We start from the raw sequence: 12179 nt of genomic DNA, 5'->3' as shown, positions 1-12179 counted from the left end.
GGTTCAACATATCCCACTCTCCCCTATTGCCTCGCTGTGTTGCCTCATATGTGTATGTGTGTTCTTACATGAGCGTTGTGTGTGTGTTTTAGGAATCTGGTCATCAAGTGTAACAGCTACAGACAGGCTCACTGGTGGAGCCATGAGATCAACAGGCTGGCTGAGCCTTGTGAATTCCTCCAGGTCCAACGCTTTGGGGGCTTTGCCCCGCCACGGGAGAACACACTCACTAAATGGTCAGATGTGTGTGTGTGTGTGTGTGTGCATTGCTTCACATTGGATGATGATGTGGTATTTGTACATACTGTATACATCCATAGCTTTGTGCTCCCTTAACTTGAATGTAATGTCTCTGTTTATGAATTGGTTGTATTAAAGGTATGTAAATGGCAGTGGCTACTTTGCAGACCTGGCTGATGCTCTGGAGCAGGCCAAGGAGGAGATCTTCATCACAGACTGGTGGTGAGGAGCAGAGCTAGCACAATCGAAATAGAATAGAACGTTATATTATTATACACTATATCTTGATGGCTAGTAGGAATACTCTGTGTTCCAAATTTCATGTACAGTAAGCACAGTGCTCTCCGTAATTACAGAGAGAGGTTATCCAGAGCCCTATATGGTATACTGTATACATGGCTCTGCCCTGCCGTTAGCTAAATTAGAGCATACCGCAAACAAAACAAATGTTTGATTTCACTCTCTCAATAACAACGGAGACCACTTTTTCCAACATTTATTAGGTTTGTTTCTAATTAGTCTGTAAACAGCAGGACACAGTGTAAATATGTTCATTATTAATATTGCATGGTGAATATTTATTTCCCTCCCAAGGCTCAGTCCAGAGGTTTTCCTGAAGAGGCCAGCTACAGGAACATACTGGCGTCTGGACCAGATCCTCAAACGCAAAGCAGTACGAATCTACTTCCCACCTTTCTCCTGACAACATACAGTGGGGAGAACAAGTATTTGATACACTGCCGATTTTGCAGGTTTTCCTACTTACAAAGCATGTAGAGGTCTGTAATTTGTCTCATAGGTACACTTCAACTGTGAGAGACGGAATCTAAAACAAAAATCCAGAAAATCACATTGTATGATTTTTAAGTAATTCATTTGCATTTTATTGCATGACATAAGTATTTGATCACCTACCAACCAGTGAGAATTCCGGCTCTCACAGTCCTGTTAGTTTTTCTTTAAGAAGCCCTTCTGTTCTCTACTCATTACCTGTATTAACTGCACCTGTTTGAACTCGTTACCTGTATAAAAGACACCTGTCCACACACTCAATCAAACAGACTCCAACCTCTCCACAATGGCCAAGACCAGACAGCTGTGTAAGGACATCAGGGATAAAATTGTAGACCTGCACAAGGCTGGGATGGGCTACAGGACAATAGGCAAGCAGCTTGGTGAGAAGGCAACAACTGTTGGTGCAATTATTAGAAAATGGACGAAGTTCAAGATGACGGTCAATCACCCTCGGTCTGGGGCTCCATGCAAGATCTCACCTCGTGGGGCATCAATGATCATGAGGAAGGTGAGGGATCAGCCAGAACTACACGGCAGGACCTGGTCAATGACCTGCAAATTAATTACTTAAAAATCATACAATATGATTTTTCTGGATTTTTGTTTTGGATTCCGTCTCTCACATTTGAAGTGTACCTATGAGAAATTACAGACCTCTACATGCTTTGTAAGTAGGAAGCACTGCCGATTTTGCAGGTTATCAAATACCTGTTCTCCCCACTATGTCTATAGTCTCCCTTATACCTGTCCTCCTCTCCTCTGAAAGCACTGAAGATGAATCTCTTCCCAGCCAGCACATAATGTTCTCAGAACAATTTGTTTCTTAGAGCTTGCTGAGAGTGTAGTTATCCTATTGGTTATTTTGCATACAACCTTCCTCAACTTTATGGGAATGGTGCAGGATAATTGCTTTACTTTGGAACATTCTCAGCACATTTTAAGGAACTTCACAAAAAAAACACATTTACTTGGTATTTCATTTAACAGTATACGTTTTCCAAAATGTCAAACATGGCTACGTTTAATTTCATTTGTTAATGTTCTAGGGACATTCTCCAAATGGTTTGACATTGGGAGTGTTCTCAAATAGTTCAGAGAATGTCAAGAAACAATGTTCTTCTGTGGGAATTTCAGTACTTTCGGCATAACGTTTCCTATAGGTTTCCTCATGGTTCTATTTAAGGCCATGTTCTCAAATTGTTCAGAGAACTTTAAGAAACAATATTCTTCTGTGGGAATTTCAGTACTTAACAGATCATTCCACCACAAGTTCCCATGCGGTTCTATTTTATGTCATATTTTTACCACATTCTGGGAATGTTCTAAAAGAAATGGTGACTTAAGGGATGTTCCCAGAACATTCAGAGGATGTATGGTTGGTTCTATTTTATGCAGGTTCTTGGCAATATTCTTGAAATCTTCTGAAAAATGTATTGTACCCATTAATCTCAATAAGCTCTACATTTCGTTAACTGAACATGAAGAAAACTTTCCAAAAAAACACAAGAACTTTAGTAACATTCAGAGAACAATTTAGAAAAAAAAGTTAACCCAAAGTAAGCTAGCAGTGTTATTAAGTCTTATTGAAACATTCAGTGAAATTTATTCAAAAACCTCTAAGTAACCTAAAAATGTAGTTCTTAGAGTCAATAATAACTATAACAAAACTTTCACAGCATTTAGAGAATATTCTCAGAATGTTATTTAATTACCTTCAAATAACCTATATTTTCAGATCTCAGAACGTTAATAAAACGTTCAATGAACTTGAGTAAAACTTTCTGCACACCTACCTGCAACTTAAAAATAAACAATCCCAGAACAGTTTAAATTTTCACTTCTGTCCTCAGAATATATTTTTTTAAACATTCCGTTTTTACTGGACTTTGTTCCCACAACCAATTTGAAACCAAAAACATACTTTCCCGCAACATCCAAGGTACCAAATATTCTTGCTGGGTCCTTTCCTCCTTCCCACCTTTTGTGTATATCTATCCTTTCTTTTCTCTGTGCAGGAACAAGGTGTCAAAGTGTGTGTGCTTCTGTACAAGGAGGTGGAGATGGCACTGGGTATAAACAGTGGCCACAGCAAGAAGACACTGATGGACATGCACCCCAACATCAAGGTCTGTCAGACACTAATCTCTGCTCTACAATCTGGTGGTGCTATACACCTCATAAACCAACCCACATAGCATCATCATGCTTTCATTGCTGGTGTTATACTGTGTCATTATTTAAAATTCAAAAAACGTTATTAGATTTGTGTCCTTAGCTTCACTGTCTCTCCAACAGGTGATGCGACACCCCAACCACATGTCCGCTGTGGTATTTTTCTGGGCCCATCATGAGAAGATGGTGGCCATCGACCAATCAGTGGCCTTCGTTGGAGGCTTGGACCTGGCCTTTGGGAGATGGGACGACAGCCAGTACCGGTTGACTGATATAGTTCCCACAGAGACAGCCAATCACATCTCTGAAGAAGTGCCAAAGGCTCCAATTTGTGAGCCAGAGGTGATACATCTCAAGACAAAGTCAAGATTAATATTTTTCTTTCTCCTGTGTTCTGATAATCCATAGTTCATATTGTTACCTGGTGTTAAGCAGTGACTTCTTTGCCAGACTGTCCTATTCTGCCTCCTAGGCAGCTGATTCAGGTGACCAAGTGGATGGGTCAAACTCAGCCCAGGATCCAGAGCCGGAAGAGGTCAATGCTGAGGATCTGAAGAACAACACCCAGCTGTGGCTTGGCAAGGACTACAGCAACTTCATCAAGAGAGACTGGGTCCAACTGGACCGCCCATTTGAAGGTGCCGCATACACAACACCCACTACCCCTCTCTTTGTAACTTACTAACACACACACACCGGAGGGATAATCCTTCATTTGAATGTGTTTTGTTTTCTCAGACAACATTGACCGCACTGAGGTGCCCCGTATGCCGTGGCGTGACCTGTCTGCTGCCCTACATGGCAAAGCTGCCAGGGACGTGGCCCGCCACTTCATCCAGCGCTGGAACTTTGCCAAGGTCAGAGGTCAAATGAGAGGTTCCTAAGGATCTTTCTTTCATGGCTTTACTTGGATGTACATACACTACTTCTAAACTAGGTTCCAAAGGACAACCCTAGACACAACTAGGGTTATGTGATAGAGACATCTGGCTCTTATCTTTGTTTTGTCTGCCTACAGATCTTTAAGTACAAGAATATTAGAAGCAGGTTTTTCCCATGCCTTCTTCCCAAGTCTCACAGTACTGCTGATGTACTGCCATTCACTGTGCCTGGCTCTGGGAAGGCCTCCGTGCAGGTACACATGCTCACACATAAGAGTGAACAAACCGTCTCGGACACATACAAGCTCACAGAAATGTCTCTCAATTCTCCTTTTTTTTGATTATCAATTGTATATTGATTTTAATTTTCTTCTCTGTCTCTCAGGTGTTGCGTTCTGTGGATCGCTGGTCCGCCGGAACTTGTGACAACTCTATCCTCAATGCCTACATCCATACCATCGATAACAGCGAACACTACATCTACATCGAGGTAACTCTGCTACCAGCACACTACATACATTATTTAATCGCACCCATTTACCGGACTCAAACTCTTACCAGAATCATTGCACCAATTTACCAGAGTCAAACCCATGCTAATTCTATGCCATATCTATCTGTTTGATTGCTGTAAAAGCATAGAAATCAACCAGGAGACAAGGTTGTTTTTTGTAATGCAAGATGGTATTCAGTGCCCTGGCCTCCCCCATGCTGTCTTGTGACTGTATCTCTGTAATAAAGTCAACTTGGAGCTCAAGGTTGCGATAACGGCAGTCCCCTATGCCTTCACAGTCCACATGGTCCTATCAAGTCCAATTAAATGTATGGGTTGTGGTATAAATTCTCAAATGTCCCCCTCTCTGCTCTCAGAACCAGTTCTTCATCAGCTGTGCTGATGGGAAGAACGTGCACAATGGCATCGGTGACGCAATCGTGAAGAGGATACTACGTGCACACAGGTGTGGTTCTTCCACAGTGTCTCTCGCTCTGTATGTCTGGGTTTAATCAGTCAGCACACGGCAAGGTTTACTGTTTAACATGATTTTACTGGACTGATCATCACACTGGGTTATGCACAGGGGTGAAGGTAGAATTCATTTCTTCCCGGTTCGGGACCTCCTATATGTGCTTGCGCCCAATCATAGAATTACATACAGAATCCCTTTTCATTCAATAGCACCTCTGGACCTAGTCGTAAATGCTTGTCATTTAACTTTTAAAAAGTATTACCTGTTTTTGCCACAACAAAAATCGATCCTGATGTTTTCATCTGATTGTCAAAGTAGTCATGTCAAAGAACTCCTTCCCTAGGCGCACCTTCCTCCACTCACAACATATTTCCAGCCTCCAAACAAAGTGGTGAATGGAAAGAGACATCTGTTACACAAAACACCACAGTGTCATGACATTTGACGATTGCCATTAGGCCAGAATTTACGAGTCCACCGCTGTTCACGTAGGTCTGTCAGCCACTCAACTCTGCCTTGGCAAAATCTCAGTGTTCACGTAGATCTGTCAGCCACTCAACTCTGCCTTGGCAAAATCTCAGTGTTCACATCTAACCACATTGCATTTTGAACGGTAGGCTATAGCACCCGTTTTCAAGTCCATTTTCAAATTGTTCATGCCTCTGACATGCGGTAATGATAAAAAGTGGTGTAATAGCTTACAGTTTAATATACATTTTGTTTTAATAAATGTGATAGGCTCATATTTTACCGGTATGGCGTACCCGCACTATTTATTTTTGCCGTCTCTACTTACTTTCACCCCTGGTTATACATGTTTTATACTTGCTTGTTAGTTGATGGTCTGTATCGAGTTAAGTAATCATGATTCAATATTGTTAATGTCACAAATACCACATTGTTTTCTTGTTTTTATATTTCTTAATGTTTTATATAACCTTTATTTTAACAGGGAAGACATATTGAGAACTAGTTCTCTTTTCCAAATGCGCCCTGTACAATACTATATATATACTGTAGATGAAGTTTACAATTTTCAACAGATTGACCTATGCTGTTTTATATAAATGTAGAAATAATCTACCTGTGGTTCACCTTTATGTACAGTACCAGTCAAAAGTTTGGACACCTACTCATTCAAGGGTTTTTCTTATATTTACAATTTTCTACATTGTAGAATAACATCAACTATGAAATGACACACATGGAATCATGTAGTAACCAAAAAAAGTGTTAAACAAATCAAAATATATTTGAGATTCTTCAAATGGCCACCCTTTGCCTTGATGACTGCTTTGCACTCTTGGCATTCTCTCAACCAGCTTCATGAGGAATGTTTTTTCCAACAGTCTTGAAGGAGTTCCCAAATATGCTGAGCACTTGTTGGCTGCTTTTCCTTCAATATGCGGTCCAACTTATCCCAAACCATCTCAATTGGGTTGAGGTCGGGTGATTTTGGAGACCAGATTTCCACCAGTCTAATGTCCATTGCTCGTGTTTCTTGGCCCAAGCAAGTCTCTTCTTATTATTGGTGTCCTTTAGTAGTGGTTTCTTTGCAGCAATTCAACCATGAAGGCCTGATTCACACAGTCTCCTCTGAAGAGTTGATGTTGAGATGTGTCTGTTACTTGAACTTTAAAGCATTTATTTGGGCTGCAATCTGAGGTGCAGTTAACTAATGAACGTATCCTCTGTAGCAGAGGTAACTCTGGTCTTCATTTCCTGTGGCGGTCCTTTTGAGAGCCAGTTTCATCATAGAGCTTGATGGTTTTTGCGACTGCACTTGAAAAAGACTGAAAATGGCAAGAACTTAAGGTTTTCTTATTTTATTTCAACTTAATTTAACCAGGTAGGCTAGTTGAGAACAACTTCTCATTTACAACTGCGACCTGGCCAAGATAAAGCAAAGCAGTGCGAGACAAACTATAACAGAGTTACACATGGAATAAACAAACTTACAGTCAATAATACAATAGAGAAAGTCTATATACAGTGTGTGCAAATGAGGTAGGATATGGGGGTTGAGGCAATAAATAGGACATAGTGGCAAAATTATTACAGTATGGCAAATTAAACATTGGGGTGATAGATGTGCAGAAGATGAGTGTGCAAGTAGCGGTACTGGGGTGCAAAGGAGCAAAATAAATAAAATAACAATATGGTGATGAGGTAGTTGGATGGGCTATTTACAGATTGGCTATGTACAGGTGCAGTGATCTGTGAGCTGCTCTGACAGCTGGTGCCTAAAGCTAGTGAGTGAGATATGAGTCTCCAGCTTCAGTGATTTTTGCAGTTCGTTCCAGTCATTGTCAGCAGAGAACTGGAAGGAAAGGCGGCTGAAGGAGGAATTGGCTTTGGGGGTGACCAGTGAAATATACCTGCTGGAGCGCGTGCTGCGGGTTGGTTGACTGAACTTCATGTCTTAAAGTAATGGACTGTCGTTTCTCTTTGCTATTTGAGCTAGTTTTGGCAAAATATGAACTTGGTCTTTTACCAATTAGGGCTATCTTCTGTATACCACCCCTACCTTGTCACAACACAACTGATTAGCTCAAACGCATTAAGAAGTAAAGACATTCCACAAATGAACTTTTAACAAGGCACGCCGGTTAATTGAAATGCATTCAAGGTGACTGTCATGAAGCTGTTTGAATGTCAAAAGTGTGCAAAGCTGTCATCGAGGCAAAGGGTGGCTGCTTTGAAGAATCTCAAATCTAAAAAAAATGTTTGACACTTTTTTTGCTTAATACACAATTCAGTCTCTTTTTTTTCACAGTTTTTATTTTTCTACAATGTAGAAAACAGTAAAAATAAAGAAAAACCCTGGAATTAGTTGGTGTCCGAATTTCTGACTGGTATTGTATCACGATGGCCTGAGTTCTTTCACTGAGATAATCATGAAAATATGAACCCCACGTCAGAGCTCAGGCAACAGTATCAAAAGCTTTTGACAGGTCCACAAACAAAGCACATTTAATTTTAGTGTTGAAAGCATTGACAAGGTCACTAACAACTAAAGCTGTTTCTTTAATAGCGCTGTGCCCAGGCTTAAACCCTTATTGGTTTACATTTAAAATACATTTCGAAGATAAAAAAAAAAAAAGATAAATTGTACATTTACCCAGGATTCAAGAATCTTAGCCAGACGCGGAGCCTTGAAATGGGCCGATAATGATTTAAGATCACTATTATCCCTGCCCTGATGGAGAGCTGATTTCCATACTCATGGAATATTCCCTGAAAACAATGTTGAATTAAATTATATATAACCCCCTCTCCTCTTCTACCACATTCCCTATAACTCTTGCTGTTCCTCAGTGAGCAGAAGAAGTACAGGGTGTTTGTGGTGGTGCCCCTGCTTCCTGGGTTTGAAGGAGACATCAGCGAGGGGGGTGGGAAAGCCATCCAGGCCATATTACACTTCACCTACAGGTCAGAACCCTCCCTTATGGGCCTACATACACACACACACACACACACACACACAGTAAAAAGTAGCACACAATCACTTAGTGTCAAACTGCATAATTTTAAAACATACATTTTGTGTAGTGATTTGTGTTTTAAGAAAACAACTTTAAAGATTGTTGTCGATTTTTATGGTGTAAATAATATGTATTTTTCACGACAGGACCATGTGCCGTGGAGAGTACTCCATACTGATGAGACTGAGAGAACGTGAGTTTTGTTTCCTTATTTCCAACCTAATATCTGGAATTACTGTCAGTCTGTCTCATCTCTGATAATATTTCTGCTTTTCTTTCTCTCCTGTGTATGGCTTACCCTTCCGCTAACTGAAGGCTCATACTAGGTATCTAACTTCACTATCTATATTATCTATAGTATAGTTCTCGATTCTCCCCATACTTAATCATTTCATCCTCTTTTCCTATAACGCCCATCTGTCTTCTCATGTTTAAATTGTGGTCCTGTTTCATTAGCGTTCATTTATTCATTGGCTTCAGCTCCATGCCAGTGTGTCAGCCAACCAGTGTCTCCCTACCCCCAGTTGAGGACCAGTGGAGCGAGTACATCACCCTGTGTGGCCTGCGCACACACTCCCAGCTCTCCCAGTCCCTGGTCACAGAGCTCATCTACGTACACAGCAAGACCCTCATAGCTGACGACCGCCGCTACATCATCGGTGAGTCACTGTCATCACAGCCACACTTACAGATGAGACAGGATGGGGCATCACTGTGGCTGTTTCCAAAATGGCCCCCTATTCCCTATATACTGTAGTATACTACCTTTGCTCTCGCCAAAAGTAGTGTATTATAGGCAATAGTGTTCCATTTCCGACGCAGCTTGTGACTGTGACTCATCACTGAGATCAATCACAGGCTGCTAATTACTGTCTCTGCATAATAAACACAAGGTGAATGATATGCAGAGCTAATAAAATATTCAGCTATAAAAACATACTGAACTTTAGGGGAGGGAGGGAAGGGGAACTTAAACGGCACCCCCCTCATTGAAGATGAATGCATTTTTTCCCGAGGTAGATTGTATTGGAATCTGTTGAAGGAACTTAATTCCTGTTTTAATTCCCAATTAAACACTCTGTCAATTCATAAGAATTTGTAAGACCCTTATTTTATAGGAATGGACAGAGCCCGGTCTTAAAAGTCAAGTATCAGCCTTTAATCAAGAGAGTACTGCCACAATACAGGTTACTACAGGTTATAAACTGAAAATGACGTCCTTAGTTCCAGCCCCAATCCGTGCCATATCCGTTCCAGTACAAAGGCTGTCTCTCCAGCCTTCCCACATCCGTCTCCCTACCAATTGAATATAATTTACGAGTCAAGGTTTTCTTGTGTCGATAAGCACTCTAGCCAGTCTGATTAATTTGTACCAAGGAACAGACAGTTATTATTCTAACTTTTTCCCACGTTCACACACACATTATTTTCAGTACTGTGATCAAGAAAGAAAACTCATACATATACAGTAACATTTAGTATTCTGATTAGTACATGTACTGTACTAGTATTCGGATTAGTCTTGAGCTTGCTTGGCTCCATGCTATGATATTATTATGAGTACACTGGGACTGGGTAGGGGTACAGTAATTATGATGCTTCTGTCAGCTAGATGGAGGATGATTCAAGGATGAGTCCTTGAAACACAGGAAAGGTGTTTTATAAACAATGTTTTTTTTAACCTTCTATCTTCTCTGTCTTGGTATTAAGAAAGTTTGCTGCTACCAACTCACATACTTTGTTGCAAGCAAGTGGCTGCAGCATCTATGGCCATCGTCACTGATATTAGTGCCACAACACGCTCTCTCTTTCTGGCTCTCTCTCTTTTTCTCTCCTCTCTGGTTTCTATTCCCTCCACTCTCTCTGTGCTCCCTCCATCCAGGCTCAGCTAACATCAATGACCGCAGTATGCTGGGGAGCCGGGACAGTGAGCTGGCTGTGCTGGTGGAGGATGAGGAGAGGATCCCCTCCATTATGGGGGGAGAGGAGTACCAGGCTGGACCCCTCACTCTGGCCCTGCGCAAAGAGTGTTTCAGGTTCGGACTCGGGAAAAGAGTCCATACACTTCTGCACTGTCTGTGATTTTACATTAAATTAGTTTATTTTTTAAAATTATTTTAAAATTTCACCTTTATTTAACCAGGTAAGCTAGTTGAGAACAAGTTCTCATTTACAACTGCGACCTGGCTAAGACAAAGCATAGCAGTTCGACACACATAACAACACAGAGTTACACATGGAATGGACAAAACATACAGTCAATAATACAGTAGAAAAAAAGAAAACAAAGTCTATATACAGTGAGTGCAAATAAGGTCAAATAAGGGAGTTAAAGCAATAAATAGGCCATGGTGGCAAAGTTATGTTAATTACATTATGGCAATTAAACACTGGAATGGTAGATGTGCAAAAGATGGATGTGCAAGAAGAGATACTGTGGTGCAAAAGGAGCAGAATAAATAAATACAGTATGGGAATGAGGTAGATAGATGGGCTGTATACAGTTGGGCTATGAGCAGGTGCAGTGATCTGTGAGCTGCTCTGACAGCTGGTTCTTAAAACTAGTGAGGGAGGTGGGAATCTCCAGCTTCAGTGATTTTTGCAGTTCGTTCCAGTCAGTGGCAGCAGAGAACTGGAAGGAAAGGCGACCAAAGGAGGAATTGGCTTTGGGGGTGACCAGTGAGATATACCTGCTGGAGCGTGTGCTGCTATAGTGACCAGCGAGCTGAGATAGGGCGGAGCTTTACCTAGCAGAGACTTGTAGATAACCTGTAGCCAGTGGGTTTGGCGACGACTATGAAGCGAGGGCCAGCCAACGAGAGTGTACAGGTCGCAGTGGTGGGTAGTATAAGGGGCTTTGGTGACAAAACGGATGGCGCTGTGATAGACTACATCCAGATTGCTGAGTAGACTGTTGGAGGCTATTTTATAGATGACATCGCCAAAGTCAAGGATCGGTAGAATGGTCAGTTTTACGAGGGTATGTTTGGCAGCATGAGTGAAGGAAGCTTTGTTGTGAAATATTAAGCAGATTCTAGATTTAATTTTTGATTGGAGATGCTTAATGTGAATCTGGAAAGAGAGTTTACAGTCTAACCAGACACCTAGGTATTTGTAGTTATCCACGTATTCTAAGTCAGAGCTGTCCAGAGTAGTGATGCTGGATGGGCGGGCAGGTGCGAGCATTGATCGGTTGAATAGCATGCATTTAGTTTTATTTGCGTTTAAGAGCAGTTGGAGGCCACGGAAGGAGAGTTGTAAGGCAGTTCACTGATTGAGAGGTTTACTGAGGTTGAGTGGTATGGGAATGATATACACTATATATGCAAAGGTATGTGGACACCCCTTCAAATTTGTGGATGTGTTTATTTCAGCCACACTCGTTGCTGACAGGTGTATAAAATCAAGCACACAGCCATGTGATCTTCATAGACAAACATTGGCAGTAGAATGGCCTTTGTCACATATACTCCCTCTAGGTCATCAGGCTGCTGATTATCTCGGACACATGTCACCATCGTCTCGCTCACCTGCGCCTCATGAGACTCAACTGGACTCCATCACCTCCTTGATTATCTTCCCTACATCTGTCACTCCCCTTGGTTCTTTCCTCAGGTGTTATTCACTCTGTTCTCATG

At 41.4% G+C, this 12179-nt stretch overlaps 1 protein-coding gene across 3 annotated transcripts in view; it reads left to right on the top strand.

Annotated features, from left to right (window-relative positions):
- Window positions 1-12179, top strand: part of LOC118391232 (phospholipase D2-like) — a 31990-nt gene that overhangs the window by 16062 nt on the left and 3749 nt on the right. For all 3 annotated transcript variants that reach the window (XM_052457949.1, XM_052457950.1, XM_052457951.1), the window contains 14 exons: window positions 93-236; window positions 379-462; window positions 835-913; window positions 3051-3161; window positions 3331-3549; window positions 3680-3845; window positions 3946-4064; window positions 4226-4342; window positions 4474-4578; window positions 4959-5047; window positions 8375-8488; window positions 8688-8734; window positions 9066-9200; window positions 10424-10577. In XM_052457949.1, coding sequence (XP_052313909.1) covers window positions 93-236; window positions 379-462; window positions 835-913; window positions 3051-3161; window positions 3331-3549; window positions 3680-3845; window positions 3946-4064; window positions 4226-4342; window positions 4474-4578; window positions 4959-5047; window positions 8375-8488; window positions 8688-8734; window positions 9066-9200; window positions 10424-10577 — 1683 coding nt within the window. The remainder of the gene's footprint in view (window positions 1-92; window positions 237-378; window positions 463-834; window positions 914-3050; window positions 3162-3330; window positions 3550-3679; window positions 3846-3945; window positions 4065-4225; window positions 4343-4473; window positions 4579-4958; window positions 5048-8374; window positions 8489-8687; window positions 8735-9065; window positions 9201-10423; window positions 10578-12179) is intronic.

The sequence above is a fragment of the Oncorhynchus keta genome, chromosome 12, assembly GCF_023373465.1.
Source record: "Oncorhynchus keta strain PuntledgeMale-10-30-2019 chromosome 12, Oket_V2, whole genome shotgun sequence".
In the NCBI taxonomy this organism is placed as follows: Eukaryota; Metazoa; Chordata; class Actinopteri; order Salmoniformes; family Salmonidae; genus Oncorhynchus; species Oncorhynchus keta.
Note: the sequence above shows the minus strand (reverse complement) of the source record. Positions and strands in the feature narration are given on the sequence as shown.